Source organism: Eumetopias jubatus, unplaced genomic scaffold (assembly GCF_037043125.1).
Source record: "Eumetopias jubatus isolate StellerSeaLion01/CBP00866 unplaced genomic scaffold, mEumJub1_p1.0 scaffold_5, whole genome shotgun sequence".
Taxonomy (NCBI): Eukaryota; Metazoa; Chordata; class Mammalia; order Carnivora; family Otariidae; genus Eumetopias; species Eumetopias jubatus.
The window spans coordinates 53,255,994-53,279,151 of NW_028274811.1; the positions used below are offsets into that span (position 1 = coordinate 53,255,994).

General features: G+C 40.6%; 1 protein-coding gene across 3 annotated transcripts in view; it reads left to right on the forward strand.

Moving 5' to 3' along the window:
• The window catches only part of MCCC2 (methylcrotonyl-CoA carboxylase subunit 2), a 66,375-nt gene that overhangs the window by 33,324 nt on the left and 9,893 nt on the right, over nt 1–23,158 (forward strand). For all 3 annotated transcript variants that reach the window (XR_003607074.2, XM_028089648.2, XM_088023344.1), the window contains exons 7-13: nt 1,390–1,503; nt 7,622–7,686; nt 13,017–13,116; nt 13,228–13,323; nt 17,343–17,415; nt 20,824–20,900; nt 22,053–22,119. Coding sequence is in view for 2 of the 3 variants with exons in the window: in XM_028089648.2 (XP_027945449.1) it covers nt 1,390–1,503; nt 7,622–7,686; nt 13,017–13,116; nt 13,228–13,323; nt 17,343–17,415; nt 20,824–20,900; nt 22,053–22,119 (592 nt within the window). In the remaining variant the exon portion in view is untranslated. The remainder of the gene's footprint in view (nt 1–1,389; nt 1,504–7,621; nt 7,687–13,016; nt 13,117–13,227; nt 13,324–17,342; nt 17,416–20,823; nt 20,901–22,052; nt 22,120–23,158) is intronic.

Here is a 23,158-nt window from a genome sequence, read left to right on the forward strand (position 1 = left end):
TTTCAAACATGCAGAAAGTACAGAGAATAGTGCAGTAACAATGGAACACTCATGGACCCTCCACTTGGATTTATAAAGTCTTAGCATTTCATTTGTTTCTTTCCCTCAGATTTTTAAAGAGCTTATTTATTCACAATTCATTTATCCATTCAAAATGCGATGTTGATGGATATTTTGATTATTTGCATATCTTCACTATTGTGAACACTGTTACAATGAATGTTTCCTGTCCTCCTTCCCTTGTACAAGAGTTTTTCTAGCCATAGATATTTTGAAAATAAACTTCTGGGTGATTGATAAGCAAAAACAATACGTGATAAACACTTTTGTAAGATGTTGACAGTGAAATGTTGCAGCCATTTTTAATAACACGTGAAATAGGGAAAAATGCTTTTTGTGACGGCCATTTAGATGGGAAAATGTTAACTCACGCTGCCTTGCATCTTTGGATGAATACTAGTATAGCATTTTTATTTCAGAATGGAAATTTGTATGACTCTAAGGAAACTGATGGGATATTGGAATTAGTAGCAAAAAGTGCCTTTGTGTGGTAACTTAAGAAAATGTCCATTACATGTTTTTCTTGTTTTACTCTGATATTATTTATTCCTACCTAGGGGTAATCAGCCAGACCCATATTTATTATTCTTTATGTCTTACTAATCTCTAGGCGGGAGTTTTTTTTTTTTTTTTTAAAGTAGGGAAAATAGCACTGTGGACTCTAAACGTATGCATCACCCCGGTTCCACACAGTTGACTTGCTTTTGAACACGATTTTCAACTGCGATGCTAACATTAGTTTTATATTTAGAACATACCATATTCAGGGTAACAGAGTATTAACACTCATTTGGAGAATTATTTCAGCATTCCCATGAGGTAAGTGGCAGTTGTTGACCTGTGGGTGGATTGTGGAGTTTCTTCTCCATTAGTCGATCAGGCTAATGTTTTAAATGGCCAGTCTTCTCTCCAACAGGGAGAATGTCCATAAATTTTGTAAAAATGTGACCTAAGCCCTTCAAAAGGCTTTGATAGATGTAGTTAAGGAACAATTCCAAACACTTAGAGGACCTTTTTTTTTTTTTAATATTTTTTTATTTATTTGACAGCGAGAGAGGGAACACAAGCAGGGGTAGCGGGAGAGGGAGAAGTAGGCTTCCTGCAGAGCAGGGAGCCCGATGTGGGACTCAATCCCAGGACCCTAAGCCAAAGGCAGACACTTAACGACTGAGCCACCCAGGCACCCTAGAGGACTGTTTTTAAAAGGAAGTTTAGGGACCAGCTAGTAATATCTTCTGGTACTGCGACATTGATGGGTCTATAGGTCCAGAGACTATGACTAACTATTTGAACCTCACGTCATGGGTTTCTTATATGCTTGGATTCCAGATTGCGGTGGTCATGGGCTCTTGTACGGCAGGTGGTGCTTATGTGCCTGCAATGGCTGATGAAAACATCATTGTACGCAAGCAGGGTACCATTTTCTTGGCAGGACCCCCATTGGTAAGAACATAGTCTTGATTGATCCATTGATTGATTGAAGTAAAATATACATAATATAAAATTTATCATTCTAACCATTTTTTTCAAAGATTTATTTATTTATTTTAGAGAGCACGAGCAGGGGGAGAGGCAGAGGGAGAGAATCCTCAAGCGGACTCCAGCTGAGTGCAGAGCCTGATGTGGGGCTTGGTCTCACCACCCTGAGATCATGACTTGAGCCGAAACCAAGAGTCAGATGCTTGAGCCACCCAGGCGCTCCCATTCTAACCATTTTTAAGTGTATAGTTCTGTGGCATTAAATATATTCACATTATTGTGCAACCGTCACCACCAACCATCTCCAGGACTTTCTCATCTGCTCCAACTGAAAATCTGTACCCATTAAACATTAACTTCCTATTCTCCCTGACCTCCACTGCTCCTGGCTACCATGATTCTCCTTTTTCTATGAAGTTGACTACTGTAGGTGCGTTGTATAAGTGGAATCATACAGTATCTATCCTTTTGTGATTGGCATATTTCACTTAGGATGATGTCCTCAAGATTCACCATGTTGTTGGCGTATGTCAGAACTTCTTTTAAAGGCTGAATAATATTCCATTGCATGTTCGTATCACATTTTGTTTATTAACTCATCCATCAATGGACGTTTGAGTTGCTTCTAGTTTGGGGCTATTATGAATGATGCTGCTGTTAATATGAGTGTATGGATATATCTGTTTGAGTCCCTGCTTTCATTTCTTTTGGGCATATGGTCGGACATAGAATTGCTGGATCATGTGATAATTATGTGTTCAATTTTTTGAGAAACCACTTTATTTCTTTTTATTGCTGAATAATATTTCATTGTATGGATAGGCAGCATTTTGTTTATCCATTTATCAGCTCATAGTCATTTGGGTTGTTTCCAGTGTTTGGATATTACGAATAATGCTGCTATGTGCCTTCATATCCAAGTTTTTATATAAACCTTTACAAGGCTTATATGTAGGTTTATATATATATATATAGTAAACCATATTATATAAACCTTTATAAGGTTTATAGACCTGTGAGTACAATTGCTGGGTCACATGGCAATGCTAAGTTTCACATTTTGAGGACCTGCCAAACTGCCCACAGCATATTTTACATTCCTGCCAGCTATGTGTGAGGGTTCTGATTTTCCTATTTCCTTGCTGACAGTTGTTATTGAGCATCTGTATGATGATATCCATCCTAGTGGATGGTACCTCATTCAGGTTTTGACTCGCATTTCCCTAATGGCTGATGATGCTGAGCATCTTCCATGTGCTGGTTGGTCATTTGTGTATCTTCTTTGAAGAGATCTCTATTCAGATCCTTTTGCCCACTTTTTAAATTGGGCTTTTTGTCTTTATTGAGTTGTGAGACTTCTTTATATGTTCTGGATACAAATATTTTCTTTCTATGGATTGTCGTCACTTTCTTGGTGGTATCTTCCTCTGAAGCATGGAAATGTTTGATTTTGATAAAGGTCCGTTTATGCATATTTTTCTCTCTTTGCTGTGCTTTTGGTGTCATATCTGTGAAGGCTTTGCCTGTTGCAGGATCATGAAGATTTAATACTTGGGTTTCTTCTAAGTTTTGTAGTTTGAGCTCTTACTTATAGGTTCGTAATCCATTTTGAGTTAGTTTGGGTAGGATTTATTTATTTTTTTTTTAAACTTATTTATTTATTTATTCATGAGAGATGGAGAGAGAGAGAGAGAGGCAGAGGGAGAAGCAGGCTCCCAAGGAGCAGGGAGCCCGATGCGGGACTCGATCCCAGGACCCCGGGATCATGACCTGAGCGGAAGGCAGACGCTTTAACCATCTGAGCCACCCAGGTGCCCAGTTTGGGTAGGATTTAAAGAAGGAATCCCACATCGTTTTGTATGTGATATGTAGTTGGCCCAGCATCATTTGTTGAATGGCTGATGAAATAAACTTCTACTTATTTTTTCTTCTACCTCAGTTGCATTCTTGTTTGTCTCAGGGTCACTAGAAGTTGATAAACAAGGTGCTTGCACATAATATGTCAACTTTTGTGTAAAACAGGGCAAATTATACATTTGTAAGCTTGTATATGCATAAAGAAACTCTGGGAAAGGTACAGTAAACAGAGTTTTAATGCAGAGGAGATGAAACAGGGCAAGAGAGAGACCTTTGACTTGTGTGTGTGTGTGCTGAACATAAACGTTTTGAGACCTTTGACTTTGTGAGTCTTGTGAAAACATTACCTTTTCAAAAAGGTTAAGTTAAAAAAAAAAGGAACCAAGTTAGAATAGAATATTTATGAGAGGTGCTCTAAATTTCTAATCCTAGCATCGTTATGAATCACTGGTAGGGCCAGCTACATAATTGCAAACCCCAGTGCAAACTGAAGATACGAGACCCCTCGTTCAAAAAGGAGGAACAAGTACTATTAAAGGTACTAAAATATAAAACCTTTTCCTTCTGTGGTACCTTAAACTGTCTTAGTGTTTTTTATTTGCTAAATATTTAAGGGTATGTTCCTTCAAGCATCGAATACTCCCCTTCTCAGGCATCTGTGCTTCCAGTGGGCCCACTCTTCAACTCCTGGTGGACATAATGACCCTCTAGGGGTATGCAGCCTCCATGCCAGGATGTGCTTGGTATCCGGATGGGTGAGGGGCGAAAAGCAATCCTTTAGCCCCCACCTCCACTGCGTCATCTGCTGGTGAATACATCTTAGCACCGCCAGCCCATGATAGTGATGGTGCTGCTGTGCTCCACCCTGAGACACCAGGGGGTGCATGCCTGAGCCCTGATCTTCCCTTTGCCCATGTCAGGCCCCCAGTGGGGACAGGTGTGATAGTCCCTAGGCAGGAGTGGGGAGGAGCAGATAGGGCAGAGCCCAGGGCCTATGTACCAGTTAGCAGGGAAGTAGGGAGCCAAGAACCCTTTCCAGAAAGATGGTGGGAGGCAGACCAGCTAAGAACTGAGGCTCTGGACCCTGACACACATGCCCCATTGTCCCATCAGACTTCATTTACAGAACACATATTCAAAGATAAAATTAGAATTTCAGTAGGGTAACCACTGAGCATCAAACTCCAAGCACAGGGCCCTTCTGAGAGTGGGACCCTGGGCACCCTCACTGGTGAGTTGCCTGTGTTGCAGGACTGAGGAGTGGATTATGTAATCCAGGCTCTTCCCATCTCTTTGCTCAGCTCCATTCCAGTGATATTCAGTAGTGCAGCCTTCACTCTGCTATGCGTGTGTCACAGTCTGGGCCCAGGCTTCAAAAGGATAAAGAGAGCGTAGGGGAAGACACAGGTAATGACTACATCTTACAACAAAATATCCCATTATTTAAGTGAAATCTGAGAATATTATCTAGGTAAGGAGAATGTCAACAATACTATAAAACTGTAATATACATCCAGTGGAATATGATTCAGCCATAAAAAAGAATGAAGTTCTGACACGTGCTACAACACGGATGGAACCTGAAAACATTATGTCACAAAAGGAAAAATACTGTATAATTCTGCTTTTATGAAATATTTAGAATAAACAAATTCCTAGAGGCAGCAAGTAGATTAGTGGTTGCCAGGGACCAAGAGGAAGGTAGAATGGGGAATGACTGTAATGAGTATGGGCTTCCTTTTGGGAATGATGAAACTTCTGGAATTAGGTGGTGTTGATCGTTCCACAACTGTGTGAATATACTGAAACACACTGAATTGTATTCTTTAAATGTGAATTTTATGGTACGTGAATTCTATCTCAAAACGTAAGGTTATTGCTTCCAAAGTCTGTCAAAAAAATCATCTTTGGTTTTGGAATAATAACACGAATTTATTAAAAAGACTACGTTAAAAAGAGCTTATTCTTGCTTTGATGTGAAATATGTGTATTTTGCAAATGATTGTGTTTATTTTTAATAAATTTTATTGAAGATCAGGTAAGCCTGAAGAGCCTGCACTTGAAATGCGATAAAAGTCTGAAGGCATTATTCAAAAGGCTTGTGTTGTCAATTATTCTTTGGCACTTATTTCTAGCTATAAGTGATACTTATCATTGGTAAATGAGAGGAGAATTCATTTAGAATTTATCTCTGTCAAGTGAAGGGTACAAACTTTCAGTAGTTTGTAGGTGTTTTTCCTTAAAGAGTGAGTGAAGATAGGACTAAAATTTGAAAACACCTTTTTGGAACTGTAGGCAGAATCATAATACTGACATAACACTAGCTGTTTCCAAGAGACGAGTTTGTCTGAAGGGTGCAGTTGCAAAATGTCCAGTCGTTGGTGTGGATTTACCTTGTACCTCAGCAAGGAGCAATTTAGCAGCTGAAGTCGACAGTGCTGTTAGAGAACTGAACTTTGCTCTGTTGTCTACCACTGAAAGACCATATTTACAGGTTAAAAAAAAAAAGGAAGCAGCAGCAGTCTCATCTGCTTGAGGGTTCTAAATTTTGACCCTTGTTTTACTGAAAATTGAAAAAAGGTTCCATGTATAATGTGCAGTTGAGTTGCTATAGCTTTCAGTTGCTTAAAGTGGTTGGAAAAATGCCTAATAGTAAGACAGGTTTTTGAAGGAGCTTTTTGTTCTTCTGTCTTCTGAACTTGATATTTGGTAGAATGAGCTGTTTTTAATTTTTATCATCCTTGCACCTGTCACAGTATCAACCATGTTGTGGGTGTTCAGTAAATATTAACCAATGATGAATCCTTATTTTATCAGTTGGTATTTGTCAGATCCCTGGAAATAAATACAGAGGATATCGGTTGTTTATTCCTTTTTACAACTTTAAATATCCAGACACCTCTTATAATTAGTTTTTGTCTGGACTGAATGCTATTTTACACTGAATATTTTGGGAAGAAGAGAACTAAGAATTTAATTCTGTGGGTGGAAAAATTGGAAGTGAAAATTTTAATTACTTTTCTCTGTGCAGTAATATTTTGTTTAAGACAGAACTTTTGATGTAGTGAATAATAAGTTCTTTCTATGCTGCAATTTAGATAAATGTTCATTGCTCTAATTTTTTCCTATTTGAAGAAAAAGAAATCAGTCAACCCAAAGAAGTAGGAATCAGTAAGCAATTCCTAAGGGGTCAGGTTGGCATTTGGCACTAAATGATTTTTCTATTTTCTTATTAGAATTTCTCAGGCAATAGTTAAGTCATTCTTAATTTATTACTTGAGGTTTCTTTCTTTTTGGTCATATTTGGCTGAATCTTAGATGTGGGTAATCTTAGAGATTTTTTTGGCCTCTTGAAGGTATTGCACTTTTAAGAGTTTGTGATAGTTACTGCAGTTTTTTGGGATAGGCCACAAAAGGCATTAATTCATTAAATTTACTGAGCGTTAAAAGATGAATACATCACAGTTGCTGCCATCAAGGCACTCCCAGTATAGAGACAAGAGAGACACATGCAGATCACTGACATGTGCAGTCTGGCAGGTGCCCTGTTGGAGGTATACAAGGACTATTCTTGGACCACAGATGAGCAGGTGTTGTTCTAGTATTGCTCTGGAGTGTCATTAATGATGAAAAGGCCTGCGCAGGTCAGGGCAAACCACATAGAGCAGATGGGGCCTAAAGGATGAGGAGGGATTCCCCAGGTGGGTGACAGAGAGCAGGGAGCCCAGGCAGTGGGAACAGCATGTACAGAGACAAATGCTTTACTATGCAGAAGGTAGGAGAAGGAGAGCGGGCTCGCAGGCTGGAAATACCTCAGTTCAACTCAGGTTCCGTTACTTGCTCAGGGGCTGTGGGGAAATTCCTTTAGTGGCTCTGGGTTCAGATTTTTCATCTGTAGACCAGAGACAGTTTTTTCTAGGTTTGCTGGATGGGTGGAATAAGAAAAAATCTTGGGACAATTGGGTGTCTCAGTTGGTTAAGTGTCCGACTCTTGATCTCAGCTCAGGTCTTGATCTCGGGGTCTTGAGTTTGAGCCCTGCATTGGGCTCCATGCTGGGTGTGAGGTCTACTTAAAAAATGAAAAAAAAAAACAAAAAACAAAAATCTTTAGCTGTGTGGAAGAAAGAGTGGTAGGGATAGTCGGGTTAGAAGACGGGCATGTTAGGTAAGCGTTTTTATTTCTCTGACGGGCAGAACTCACCATTGACTTTCCTCCTTGCTGTAGGTGAAAGCCGCCACTGGAGAGGAAGTGTTGGCTGAAGATCTTGGCGGTGCTGATCTGCACTGCAGGTGAGACAGAAGCACTTGTTGCTTTCCAGGATTCATTGTCGTCTGTCTCTCTGTTGAAGAAAAAGTTTAATTATTTTTTCTAAGAGTTAGATCCAACCACAGTTGATCTGTTCTTGAGCTGCTGTTTCAGGGTTCAGTTCTTTGAACTGTAGGGTTGCATTCCTGAGCTAGAACGTCAGCTTGTTTGTTATTGCCTAGATAGACTGGAGAACAGGTTTCTCATTTCTTTAACAAACATCCATCCAGCACCTGTTGTGTGGCAGACACTGTTATAGGTATTGAAGATTATGAGATAGACATTGTCTTTGACCTCAGGGAGTGTAACATTCTAGTCAGGGAGGTGGGTGATAAGTTATTACCAAAAAATGATTTAATGTGTATGTGTGATAAGGCCTGTAAAGAAGTATAGGGAGAGCATATAGAAGGTTGATCCAACCCACTGATGTGCAGGTGTTATGACTTTGTGGGTTTTTTTTTTTTTAAGATTTTATTTTATTTTTAGAGAGAGAGAGCACGAGTGGGGAGGGGCAGAGAGAGAGAGAGAGAATCCCAAGCAGCCTGCATGCTCAGCACGGAGCCTGACTCAGGGCTCGATCTCACAACCCTGAGATCATGACCTGAGCCGAAATCAAGAAGTCAGATGTTTTACCGACTGAGCCATCCAGGCGCCCCATGACATTGTTAAATTAATATTTGTTAAGTGGAGCACAGAGCGGTGGATGGCGAGCTATGGTTCAACAACAGACCACAGGAGAAATTGAAATGGACAAGTTTATTACTCACAGAACCTGGAGGAAGTACATGGTATGCCTCGAGGGGCCATGCTGGGAGCTCAAGGCAGAGTGCAGATAGAGGCAGAGCCTGAGCACATTTTTTTCTTAGGGTCCATGATTGGAGCACTTGAGGGTTCCTAGGCTAAGGCTAGTTTAGTCAGTTCAAACCAAAAGATTGGCGTTTTGTTCAGTTCCACACTGAGTCTTACGCACGTGGGTCTTGTGCACGCGAGGCATACAGGAAGGAGCTGGGAGGCAGAGGAGACGTTGATCACAAGGCTTGTTGGGGAAGTCCCATCAGGACTTAGGATGTGCTTGTGAGTCTGTGGCTGCTCTCTGGCGCCTGTGCTTGCCCAAGCGGGCTGGAGGCGGTTTCAGGTTCCTGCAGCCCACTCAGCCACACAAAGTTGATGCTGAGGCAGCCAGACCATGGAGTTGAGGCTTAGCTCAACGCTCAAGAGCAGCTGGTTCTCTGGGGAGGGGAAAAGTCCGGCTTTGTGGCATCTGCCAATGCCTCTGGTGTAAAGTATCCCACTGAGGCTGATGACGGTCCCAGCAGGACACCAGGGAATGTGGAATCAGGAAGAGGTGTACACACTTGGCTCTTGTGAGTCAGTCCTGAGCTGGCTCCATCACGTCAATGGTCCAGTCATTTCAGGTTAGAGTTCAGGGGTAAGAAGACTGCCTACCTCCTAGAGTTTTGTGAGAATTAAATGAGAGGATACGTGTAAATTGCTTGAAACAGTACCTGCTTTAAATAAGTACCTGTAAATATTAACTGCCATTATTGTTATTGTTGTTGTTCATCATAACTGGTCATTAAAGAGTGGACTTTTTTTTTTTTAAGAGCAATTAGGAAACCATTGAAGAGTTTTAAGGAGAGAGATGCTGTTATCAAATATTTCGCTAGAAAAAGTCACTCTGGCTGCTAAACAGAACATTTAGGGGTTTGGCCTGAGTCTGCCTGAGGGTCCAGTCAGGGGGTTTTATCAGGAACAGCAGGTGAGAGATGCTGGTGGCTTAGATGGTTCTGGTGGTAGTGCAGGTAGGGGGAGTGCCCAGGTTCAAGCTCTGCTGTAGAGACAGGTTTGAAGGACTTGCTTTTGGATTTCATCCAAGGGGTTTAGAAAAGCGGGGTGACAAAGATGATGAGTGGAAAAGGTATGACTTCCTGAGACTGGGAAGATGGGAGGAGGAGGAGATCTGGGGATGGGGCAGGGGGATTAGGTGTTCCTTTTGGACCCGATAAGTTAGAGGTGCTTGAGACATCCAAGTAGTTATGCTGGCTGAGTAGGCAGGTAATTGATAAGAGTCTGCAGCCCAGATCAATGTTGGGGAATCACCAGCATAGAACTAGAATTTAAACCGATGGGAATAGATGAGCTAGCTCAACTCGAGGTGAGTGTAGATAAAGAGGAGGGCCCTGGACCATACCCAAGGAAGCCAGGCATAGATGGCAAGTCGATCTACTCTTTGAGCTCTGTGGCCTGGCAGGTGCATAAACCTCTCTTTGTGCTGCCAGACCTCACACCCAGGGTGGGTAGGTGGCTATGGGAGCAGTCTAGTAGGTAGGAAAGGAGAGACAGGTGTAACATTTCTACTTTCCTGTCAAACACTGCTGCGCCTTTAGAAAACTTATATGAGGGACCCACATTTGCCTCAATTTTCCCTTCATTCCTTTCTCTCTGAGTGCTTACTGTGGGTAGATTGATGGCGCTAAGTGTTGTAACACAGAACAATTTCAGGCCTGGTTCCTGCCCTCAAGGATTAATAATTTCATTATGTAGGGACACCTGGGTGGCTCAGTTGGTTGAGCGACTGCCTTTGGCTCGGGTCATGATCCTGGAGTCCCGGGATCGAGTCCCGCGTCGGGCTCCCTGCTTGGCAGGGAGTCTGCTTCTCCCTCTGACCCTCCCCTCTCTCATGTGAGCTCTCTCTCACTCATTCTCTCTCAGATAAATAAAATCTTAAAAAAAAAATTTCATTATGTAAAAAGAGAAATAAAAAGAACTAAAAACAATTACAAAATGAATATGCCAGCATGCTTCCAATTTCCAACTAGAGGTGAAGGGAGGAGTGGTTAAGGGAGTGGTGTTGAGGTTGGCGGAGAAAAGCTTAGCATGAGCCTGAGTTTCTGTGTGTGTGGAACAGAACACTTGTTTATTTACGGTGAGCACAAGCGTGTGAGTGGCCATGATCGCATTGATCGTGGCAGGGAGACCGTGGTGTGGCATGTCAGCCTGGAGAGAGGCGGATGCAGGTAGAATAAGGTGAGTGGGGTACAGGACAAAGTGGGCTGCCACTGTTTGTGGATGATTAACAAGGAGATGAAGATAGTATCTGAGGAGCATTAATTAAAAAAATTTTTTTGCCTATTTAAAAAAAGTTATCTGATGCCCATAAAAGCTGTAGGCAGTATATACCAAGTTAGGGGTATAGGTTCTAGAATTCATCTTCTTTTTGCCTTACGTACTACCCTTGTGACTGGACAAACTAGGTAACTTCATTGAGCCTCTTGTCTTCACATGTAAAGTGGAGATAAGAATAGTTCCCACCTCATAGCACAGTGTCTGGTACTTGGTAAGTGCCCTATTACTATGAGTTATGATTATTCATAATAACCTGTTTAAAATCATGGGACAGTGATTAGGTGGTGATGGCTTTTTTTTGAACAGTGTGATAAAATTTACTAGACACAAATTGCTTTGGGTTTCTTCGGTCTTTGTAAATATATATTTTAAACCTCTCTGATTAGCCATCCTGAGGAATTACTTTGATACAAAGTCTTCCATAATATAGTGTCTCATCAAAGGTTTCCCTTTCCTGCTGTTTTGGTAAATATTAGGCAGTTTTTAAAAGAAAGCATTTTATTTTAAGTATTTACTGATTTAGAAGTAGTTCCTTCTGCTTCTCTTTGCTTTCTGAATTACTGCAGTGTAGCTAGAAGTCAGCAGTTATAGCTGGTATGATGTATGAAGCATTTAAAAGATATGGTTAGTTATAAAATGTCATATTAAGTTAAAAAAACTGAAGGGTCTACCATTTGCGAAGTGTTGCGGGGCTATAGCAAGGAGTAAACACGGTCTCTATTCTCATTTAGAAATAGCCAATCCAGAGGTGGAGAGTGCCCTGAAACCACCCTGAGAACCCAGTTCTAAGAAACACCTGTTAAAGGTTTGGCACTTTCCCTAGACAAGACATCACAATTTAGATTGCAGCAGATTAGTCCTTACTCATAAAATGAATGAAAATTCTATTTTCTTCAGGTACATATTTTTGTCTGTCTTTATAGTTATTTTATTTATTTATTTTTTAAAAATCATTTATTTATTTATTTTTACTTTTTTAAAGATTTTATTTATTTATTTGACAGAGAGACACAGCGAGAGCAGGAATACAAGCAGGGGGAATGGTAGAGGGAGAAGCAGGCCTCCCGCGGAGCGGGGAGCCCGATGCGGGGCTCAATCCCAGGACCCTGGGATTATGACCTGAGCTGAAGGCAGACGCTTAACGACTGAGCCACCCAGGCGCCCCTAAAAAATTTTTATTTTTAAGCAATCTTTACACCCATCGTGGGGCTAGAACTTACAACCCTGAGATTAAGAGTTCCACGCTCCACCGACTGAGATAGTCAAGCACCCCTACAGTTATTGATTGATTGATTTTAGAGAGAGAGAGAGAGAGAGTGTGCATGCATGCGCATGCGTGCACAAAGGGGGAAGGGGCAGAGGGAGAGAGAGTCCTAAACAGACTCTGCTGAGCGTGGAGCCCATTGCAGGGCTCAATCCCATGAACACGACCTGAGCTGAAACCAAGAGTCCAAGGCTCAACCAGCTACACCACCCAGCCAGTTTTTTTTAAATAGTATATTCTAGAATGAGTATATCTACATATGAGATAAAAAGCCATCTAATCAGAACAAAGCTAATAAACAGAGCAAGCCCATGCTTCATTCACATTGAACTTGAGATTGAGCAGGAACTTCTGTGGCCCTTATCACAGTTCTGTTTTATCAATACTAATTTTTCCCATTGATCTGAGGGACAGGGTCGTCATGACAGCTTACTCTTAAGGTGTGACTTTGTAAGGTTGGGGCCTCAGCAGTCTCCCTGCAATAGTTGGCATCTTCATTAGGAGCTCAGTGAGTTACAGACACTTCGTTGTTATGGACTACATCTGTGGTTGTTGAACTTTATCATACACAGTTTTGTTCAAAGTGCATGGGATGAGCATTAAATAGAAGTCCTCATCAGCAAGGCTCTCTGGTCCAGTAGAAGAAGGTCAAGATTGAGAAATAGAATGTGTGGATACTCATACAGCCACTGGTGGTCCTAGGGCAGGGTACTTAATTTAGGTAGACCTCAATTTTTCCTGTTTGTAAAATAAGGATAATACTGTTCTGCTAGGGACATTATGAGAATCAAGTTGGATGACATTGATTAAAGTATTTTGGAAGTAAAAATGATGTCATCCTTAGATGAGAGAAGATCTTTAGGATTTAAGATATTTATTTTCCTTTTCCCTGTTCTGATTATTTTAGTGTGCTTTACTCTGTAGAAAGTCTGGAGTATCCGACTACTACGCTTTGGATGATCATCATGCCCTTCACCTAACTAGGATGATTGTGAGGAATTTAAATTATCAGAAGAAATTGGATGTGAGTTGGTTATGTTCTTACATCTTTTATTTTCTTCAAAAGCATTTTGGCTTATGTAACCTTGAATAATATCTTTAAATAGGTTAATATGGTTGTTTTATATTTCTGCAGGTTACTGTAGAACCTTCTGAAGATCCTTTATTTCCTGCTGATGAATTGTATGGAATAGTTGGTACTAACCTTAAGAGGCACTTTGATATTCGAGAGGTGTGTAGAGTGGGGCTGTGAGCTATAAACCATGCTGTCAGTCTCGTTGTATGTGTATCCATTTTTTAAAGTTTATTTTTTAAATTTAAATTCAATTAATATTTATTGGTTTTAGAGGTAGTGGTCAGTGATTCATCTGTCTTATGTAATACTCACTGCTCATTACATCACGTGCCCTCCTTAATGCCCATCACCCAGTTACCCCATCCCCCCACCCCCCTCCCGTCCAGCAATCTCAGTTTGTTTCCTAGAGTTAAGAGTGTATCCATTTTTAAGGTGAAATCTGTTCAGATACCTTCCTGCCTAGAGCCTCTGGTGGATTTCAGTAGGGTGTGACTTACAAGGGAAAGATCTCTTACTAGAAGGGAGAGGGGGATAAAAACCTCTTAATGGTTGGGAAGTTTTCATTGCACAATGATGAAGCTTGCTTTGTTTATAAATAGGACTCCCTATTCCTGTGGACGTTAGGAATGATGTAGGCAACTTCATAAATTTCATCTATTTCTTTTTAGTGCTCTTATTTTGGGAAGTGGAGGAAATGTCAGTAAGTTGTGAAAGGAAAAAACATACCCTTTTGGATCAATATGACCTTAGCAGAGATTAGACTTTTGATTACGTTCGAAGATGTTGCTATGGTTACAGATTGCTGACATGGTTTTCTTTGGTCTAGATTGATAATTTTTAGTGCTTGCATATAGCATGTAGTCTTATTTTGTTCACTATCCATATATGACAGAATACTTTTTTAAATTAAGAAATAACCTTACTGTCAGTTTCTGTGCCTTCATATTTGTTAGTTTTCCCTTTGACTATAAAACTATTATGTGCTAATTGTGAAAAATTATAGAAAATGCAGAAAAACAGAGGATTGCTTATAATTCTGCCATCCAGAGAAAGCAGTGAATATTTTGGTGTTTTGGCTTAATGTGTGTGTGTGTATATATATATATATACATTTTTATGTAGCTGGGATCGTCTATACGTGCAAACATACACATGTATATTTTTTAAAATTCTCCAGTTTAAATTATAAACATTTCTCCAATATTTATAAATTCTTGAAACCATTTCCATGGCTAGGTCATATTTGCTATAATAATACCTGGTGACATGGTAGGCACTCAGTAAATATATATATATATATATATATATATATATATATATATATATATATATATATTAAAGATTTTATTTATTTGTCAGAGAGAGCACACACGCACAGGCGGGGGGAACGGCAGGCAGAGGGAGAAGCAGGCTCCCCGATCCCAGAACGCTGGGATCATGACCTGAGCCGAAGGCTTAACCGAATGTCCCTCAATAAACATTTTTTTGAACGAGTTGATGAATGTACTATCCCACCTGTGGATGTGCACAGTTATTTATTGAGGCAATACCCTATATTGGAGGGTCTTAACATTCTGGATTTTTATGGAGCTCCAACTGGTATTTCACTTTAGCAAGGTGACTTGGTTAACTATAAGTTATAGAATTAGGATTTTAGCTTGCCTTTTTCATTAATTACAGGCATATAAAGTTTGATACTTAACAGTCTGATATGCTTGAGAAATGAGTTGTGGATAGCCAAGTTTTCTAGATGGCTAAGAATTCATCCTGTTAAACATAACCACTTTTTTCATTTATTCAACAGTGTTTATTGAATGCTTGCTCTGTGAAGATGCTGTTTGAGGCACCAAGGGTACAGAAATGAGTGAAACAGATGCACATCCATGCCTTCATGATAGTTTCATTTCATTTAAATGGAGGTCTTTTTATAAAGATAGACTTTTGCCTTCTTAAATAGTTTCCTGGACTTTCTACCTTTTGCTGATTCATATTCATCATTGTGATGATCATGTATTACGTTTTTCTATAATTGCAAGTAAGTCGTATATGGAGGTCTTACTAGTATATGGAGCTGGGGGACAGCACTGGAATGTTGATTGGAAAATCTGGCTTGTAGTTCTTGTTTCCCTTGTCAGTGGTACTGGGATTGGACCTCTCTGAGTATCGCTTTCCACTTCTAGAAATAGCCGTAGTACCAAATGATATGTCTGCTTCCTGAAGTGTGAGTCTTTGTGAAGATGAGTTAATGTCTTATGTGGCTGGGTGGTGGTCATTGTAAAGCAAATAGGAGATAGCTTTATACTAAGTGGCCCTAGTTTGCTGTGCTCTTTGAGGGGCTTTATTTTTGTGTGAAAAATGGTAGTTGTTATGTGTTGATTGTGTTTTAGAAAGTACAGTTTTGGAGCTCCATAGCATTTAGAACAGATAACTTACATTCCCATTACATTATCGGACCTTTCAGGAAAATAAAAAATAATTCCAAGTACACTCTTACTTTTTGGAAAGAATGATACTGGGAAGCATTCACTCATTTTTCAGCCTTTGCATGTTACAAAACAAGGCTTTGATGTGGTAAACAGGGAAAAGGAAGTTTCGACTAGAAAGAAAAATGGTGTGTATCATCTAAAATAGTTTCTGAAGAAATTTGGAATATGTTTGGAATTCTTTGAAATAGTCTTGATGTATATGGTGAATCCCAAGGATAAACTATTTAGTAATTGTTCCTTTTAGATTAAATATGTATATATGTGGGATCAGATTCAGAATCAAGGAACCTTTATTGAAGTCTTAATAGCCACTTTTCAGTGAGGGCTAGGTAGTGTGCTTTAGTTAGTACTTTTTAAGTACTGTCTTTTTTTTTTTAACTTTTTAGGTTTTGATTTAAATTCCAACTAGTTAACACACAGTACAGTATTAGTTTTAGGTATAGAATCCAGTGTTTCATCACTTCCCTACAATACCCAGCTCATCACAAATGCCCTCCTTAATCCCCGTCACCCATCTGGTCCATCCCCCAACCCATCTCCCTCCATCAACCCTCAGTTTGTTCTCTCTATTGTTAAGAGTCTCTTATGGTTTGTTTCCCTCTCTTTTTTCCCCCTTCCCCTATGTTCATCTGTTTTGTTTCTTAAGTTCCTCATTTAAGTGAAGTCATATGATATTTGTCTTTCTCTGACTAATTTACTTAGCATAATACACTGTAGCTCCATCCACATTGTTGCAAATGGCAAGATTTCATTCTTTTGGATGGCTGAATGATATTCCTGTGTGTGTGTGTGTGTGTGTGTGTGTGTGTGTGTGTGTGTGTGTATAACATCTTTATCCATTCATCAGTTGATAGACATTTGGGCTCTCTCCATTAGTTTGGCTATTGTAGATAATGCTGCTATAAACATCAGGGTGCATGTATTCCTTTGAATCAGTGTCCTTGTATCCTTGGGGTAAATACCTAGTAGTGCAACTGCTGGGTTGTAGGGTAGTTCATTTTTTTTTTTTTTAACTTTTTGAGGAGGCTCCATACCATTCTCCAGAGTGGCTGCACCAGTTTGCATTCCCATCAATGGTGCAAGAGGGTTCCCCTTATCTTTTTTTTTTTTTTAATCAGATGAAAAAACTGAGACTTAAGATTTTAGGTAACCAGCCTATGACTCTAGTTTCTCAGCAATAGACCTGGGAGTCATAGCTGGGTCTTCATCTCAGCATTATTTTTTTAGGTTCATCACATCCTCACAAATTTGTCCCAACTTTGCAAAAGTGAGAACTGAGACTTTATCCAGGACACGCAAATCCTGTGAGATCCCTTTGTTTGGAGGCTAAGTCTCCTGACTCTGAGCCTATCTCATGCTTTGTGATTGAATCTCTAACCCTTTGCCAATACTTTGGAGCAGTTCCTGAAGCTCTGAGTCCAGCTTCCAGCCCTCACAGTCTCTCTTCTTTTCTGGTCTATAACATAGTGCTGTGGCTCTTGCAGTGTGGTATGAAACCGGGGTCCAGAGTGACATCAGGGCCTTACCCATGCATAGAAAGTGAAATTCTACTGAGAAGACTCGCTCTGTAGGGTGAAATTCTGTGGAAGTGACAACTTAACGGTGAACTTGTTTTCCTTATGAATAACTTTAATGTAAAAATTCTTTTGTCATATAATCTCTCCGGGATATTGTTATTTTTCTTCTTAGGTCATTGCTAGAATCGTGGATGGAAGCAGATTCAACGAGTTCAAAGCCTTTTATGGAGACACATTAGTTACAGGTATAAAGGCAAAGAATTAAAAATATGAACTTTTTTTTTAAGGTTTTATTTTATTTTATTTAAAGATTTTATTTATTTATTTCATAGAGACACAGTGAGAGAGGGAACACAAGCAGAGGGAGTGGGAGAGGGAGAAGTAGGCTTTCCGCTGATCAGGGAACCCGATGCGGGGCTCGTTCCCAGGACCCTGGGATCATGACCTGAGCCGAAGGCAGACGCTTAATGACTGAGCCACCCAGGCGCCCCTTAAAGATTTTATTTTATTTTTATTATTTTTTAAAGATTTTATTTATTAGAGAGAGAGAATGAGAGATAGAGAGCACGAGAGGGAAGAGGGTCAGAGGGAGAAGCAGACCCCCCGCTGAGCAGGGAGCCCGATGTGGGACTTGATCCCGGGACTCCAGGATCATGACCTGAGCTGAAGGCAGTCACTTAACTAACTGAGCCACCCAGGTGCCCAAAGATTTTATTTTTAAGTAATCTCTGCACCTGATGTTGGGCTTGTCCTCACCACCCTGAGATCAAGAGTCCTATGTTCTCCTGCCTGAGCCATTGAGGCATCCTTGAACATTTTCTATTGCTTTGAAAATAAGTGATCTCTTGTCTTAAGGTATTGATGTACTTGGTGTGAGCTTTGTTATTTAGAGTGGTACAAGTGTGTGGGTCTGTATTCAAAAGTAGTTGTTTTATGAAGGTCATGTGTAGCTGAATGGCTTCATAGGTCCTGAGTTTACGATGATGACAGCTAGGTGCTATTGGATAGGACCTTGTCTGAGACTTGGTGGTCTTCACTGTATAAAAAACTTCTTATTGGGGCACCTGGGTGGCTCAGTCAGTTCAGCATCCAATTCTTGATTTTGGCTCAGGTCATGATCTCAGGGTTGTGGGATCAAGCCCCACGTCAGGCTCTGCACTGGGCATGGAGCCAGCTTAAGATTCTCTCCCTCCCTCTCTATCTGCCCCTCACCCCACTTCTCTCTCCCTCTCTTAAAAAAAAAAAGCTTCTTATCAAAACAAAGTTAGCAGAAATATTTGTAGTACTTTTTGTTTCTCTGGATAATTTGTAATAATTTTGAAAATTTCAGCACTGTTTCCTTGGTTCTTTAGTCTTTAATTCTACTAGCAGGTTTTATATGATGTTGAGCTTCCTAGAAGGACGTTTAAGTAAGTTACACCTTCTCATAGCCTCTGTCTAGGTCTAACATCAAATCATGCAAACTACTAGATTGAGAATACAGGACAGAAAACCAAATCTGAAAAAAAACAAAATAAGGCTGTTTATAGAAGTTCATTCATTCATCTGAAATGTTGAGTTTGTAGGCTTTTGAAGAAAAGTATTTGAAACATAGATGCTAGACCCATAATAATCTATCTTGCACAAATGACAGAAGTAATTCTGTGAATTTTATTTGGTCTTATGAAAGCTAGAAAATGTAGTAAGTAACCTGGAGACAACATATCAGAGTAAAAAAAGATATAACTCACTACAAAAATCCAAATTGCAAATATACGTTGAGGCTTAAGGATAAATCACAACACTTTTCTCCTGGTTTGATTTATGAGCAACAAAAGGGTTCATAGTGGGAGTGGAATTTATGTTTTTGTATTGAGGTGTTTAAGTGATTAAGAGCTTTTTATTTGATATATATTCAGGATTTGTGACCAAGTAGTTCAGGATGTAACCTCTTGTGCAGCAGTTTGAAACAAGTCAGAGCTGTTTCTCCTTCTCTCCCCAAAGATAGATGGGCTGTCTTGGTCATCTGATTTTATGAATTTGCCCCTTAACTTGCTGAAAGACTTGTGGTACCTTTATCCCCTAGAATACTAAGGATATATGTAGTTCCTCTATCTCTTCTTGGCTGTACCAGAATTCAAATAAGACTGGGGAAAGAGAAGGGGTGTGAGAAGAGGAAGAGGGGCGTGGGGAGTGGTGAGATGAGGAAGTATTGGTGGGGGAGGGAGAAGGACGGATTTTTCTGAGGATCAGGTGTCTCTGGCAGCTCTGAGGAGTTTCCTCCTGCCTCTGTACATGCCTTATATAGGCCCTAGTAGTTTCTTGGACATTTTGCTTTCCTGTTTGGCCCGAAGGAATTTGGTGACGACACTTCCTCTGTGTCCCTGCTATACTGGGGCGTGTGCCCTACTTAGCAGGTCCTGTGCCTGGAGACCCCAGGCCGGGCTAAGGTTGAAAGTCTGAATAGCTCATGGGGCGCTATACCTTAGGGGCAGCACGGCACTGCTGAGAGATGTGCAAGATTCCTAGCTGTTTTTGTGGGATGAGGCTGAACTCTGAGTGGATTGCTAGACCTCTGGGGACGGTTACCCCTCTGCATTGCCTCCGCAAGTGGCAGTGCCATTTAAGATGGAAAGTGCAGGCTTTGGGCCGGGGTTTTAGGACTGAAAGGCCAAGAAAACCAAGACAAGGCCAGAGTAAAGAAAGAAAACAAATTCTTAACAGGTCAGTGTCCTGGTGTATCCGTAGGTGGACATTCTCTCTTATCCATTAATTTTTCAAGTACCTGCTTTGTGTCACATAACCAGAGACGTCTCAGCCACGGCCTGTGCGTCTTGAGCTTGAAGACAGCCTGGTTCTGGGTACTTTCTTTGACCCACTTCAACAAGCGCAGTTTGTTGACTCTTGGGTTCCAAGTCTTTGACACCTATTTAGAGTCTGAAGTAGGCTTGTTGAAGTTCACTCTTGGGAAGCTTTCTCTAGCCAAGTTTTTCAGGTTTACAAAAACCTCCTGAAGTCACCTCAGGTGTCTCCCTCACATACTGTTACCCTCCTTTTCCTTCCCCTTCCTTCTCCCTTACTGTGTGTATGGACAGGGGGTGTCTGCAGTAGGAGTGGGAATGGTGGTGAGAGTCCATCTTCTAAGCTTAGCTGTGTTTGTTACTGGAAACTCACGACCCCCGGGCTTGACTGTGTTCTTGCTTTTGAAAGCAAGGCTGCCTTTGCTGAGTTTGTCCCCTTTACCTTGAGGGTCTGTCATTGCCACAGGCATTTTTAGGCAAGCTAGTCACCTGAAACCAGTGGAGAGCTCCAAACATGGGCCTCTAAAGGGTTCTCTCTCAGTGATTCTTTCCATTTCAGAAGATCCTCTGTCTGGTACCTAGTGGGCACTCAGACATACATTACACGAACAAATGGGTAACACCCTAACCCCATCATCTAACCAAACCAACCAGACGAGTGACAACTTTACATGGAGCACTCTCAGGGAAGCAAAACACCCAGACTCCAATACCTTAGAAATAAAACACTGTGACACGAGCTATTCTGTACCCTGGACAAAATCTCTACATTTTAAACTTTGATTTGAAATTAAGGAATGTATAACTATGTCTGTTAGCTGTGACTTAAAAGCCCTCTGAAATACATAAATCTTTTTTCAATTTTCTTTTGAGGATTTGCTAGAATATTTGGATACCCTATAGGTATCGTTGGAAATAATGGAGTTCTCTTTTCTGAATCTGCAAAAAAGGCAAGTGGTGTTAAACATGTTTCAAAATTTTCTGTTTTAATGTAAACATAATTTGCTTTGAAGGTCAAGTAATGAATGAAAGTTTATTACATAAAAACTTTAAAATATTTAAAAGCTTTAAAATATTTAACCAGATGCCTTAGTAGGCAGAACACTATGTGTACGTGCATGTGAACGTGTGTGTGTGTGTGTGTTAGTGCTTGAACAGTTTTTATGGAGGTTTACATTAACCTGTTTTATCTAGAGCACTATTTTTATTTTATTTTTATTTATTTTTTTAAGGTTTTATTTATTTATTTGTCAGAGAGCGTGAGCGCAAGCAAGGGGAGCAGTAGGTAGAGGGAGAAGCAGGCTCCCCGCTGAGCAGGGGGCGCAATGTGGGACTCGATCCCAGGACCCTGGGATCATGACCTGAGCTGAAGGCAGACGCTTAACCCACTGAGCCACCCAGGCATCCCAACTAGAGCACTATTTAAAAAATCCAATGTTTTATTATTTATTTATTTATTTTTAAAGATTTTATTTATTTATTTGAGAGAGAGAGAGAGCACATGAGAGGGGGGAGGGTCAGAGGGAGAAGCCGACTCCCTGCTGAGCAGGGAGCCTGATGCAGGACTCATTCGCGGGACTCCAGGATCATGACCTGAGCTGAAGGCAGTCGCTTAACCAACTGAGCCACCCAGGCACCCCAAAAATCCAATGTTTTAAAAAGTTCTTATACATGAATTGTAAATGCTGTGGATGACATGTACATAGCCTAAGACTCTGAGAATCCTTGTCTTGGGAGTGTTTATATTCTGTTTTCTTTTAAAGTGGAAAACTTAAGGAATTATCATATGGCGGAGGCTCAGGAATTCCTGCCGACAAGCAGATCTTCTCTTCGTTTCTTGAGTTTCACTTGCTGTTCAGAATGTTTGTGATTGACTTCACCCCTACAGCTGTGTGCCAGTGATCACACAGGCGACTGCCTTCGTATGCGGTACCAGCACAGTCACACGTCCTGTTGGCCGTGGGTGCGCACCGTGGTATTGTTACCAGCCAAGCACAGGGCGTTCTTTCTTACCGCTGACCTGAGTACGGTGTTTGCAGGATACAAGAGGGATGCAGATTTCTTAACCCCCTCTTTAAAAATATTATCTTCTTTGCTCTTAGGGGGCTCACTTCATCCAGATATGCTGCCAAAGGAATATTCCTCTGCTGTTCCTTCAAAACATTACTGGTAAGAAAATAGCTTAATCAGTCTTGTTGCATTATGCCAGAGCCTCATTGTCCAGTATGACTCCAGTATTGGACAGTGTAGACCTAGAACACTTCTGTCATAGCAAAAAGTTCTATTGGATACTCTGTGTAGAGTCTCTTTAAGGCTTAACCCTTCATGAATCAAATATATGAGAAGTTTATCCATATTTGGATAAAGCAGTTTCTGAGTTACCCGTATCACCGTCAGATGGCTTCCCTTTCCCCGTCCACACGCATTCCCTACCAGGAACACTCTGAGCTCACTCCGAGGGCATTGTCTGACCCATCATCTCTGAGCTAACACTTTGTTTTCCTTAAAGGACTTCATGCACATGCTGTGGTTCACCCTTTGCCTCATCTTTTCTTGTGTAGGTAATTCTGCCTGAAGCGACATATTATAAAAGGTCTATGCACATCCTGAACAATAGCCTGGGGATTTGAGTTTAGATTCCAAAGAATGGTGTGATCAATATCACCTCTCTGGATTTCATGTTTCACAAATGATCTTAATAGGGTGGATGAAATGATTTGTAAGGTTTTATGGTTGTAGATTTCTTTTTCTTAGAATTCTAGGATTCTATTATTTATATTGTATGTTGCCCTTAGATATGTTGGTTAGCTGAAAGCGCGCCCCCCCCCCATCTTCTAAGTGATCCGTGGTTATCTCAGGGTCAAAGGAAGGAGGGCTCTTAATTAGTTGTTAGAATCAGGCAAGCCTTCACAAAAAAAAAAAAGGAGCTTGGCTCATGGCGGTCAGCAGGGCTTTAAATAGTCCTGGTGCTAAAACATCTTTATCTGGTGCTGCTCTTAAGTTTATGATACTTGGTTAGATGAGTTTTGAGAGGCATTCTATCCACACAGAAGCCTGAGGGGGGTCCTACGTGGCAAACCTGGTAATAGGGCAAATAAAAAGGATTCTGAGACTTCACTAGTCCAGGGACCTTGTTTCTAATAATGGTTCATGGTTTCTTAACCACTAGTAAAGTAAACCTTCTTACTGGAAGATATTTTGTTTTTTT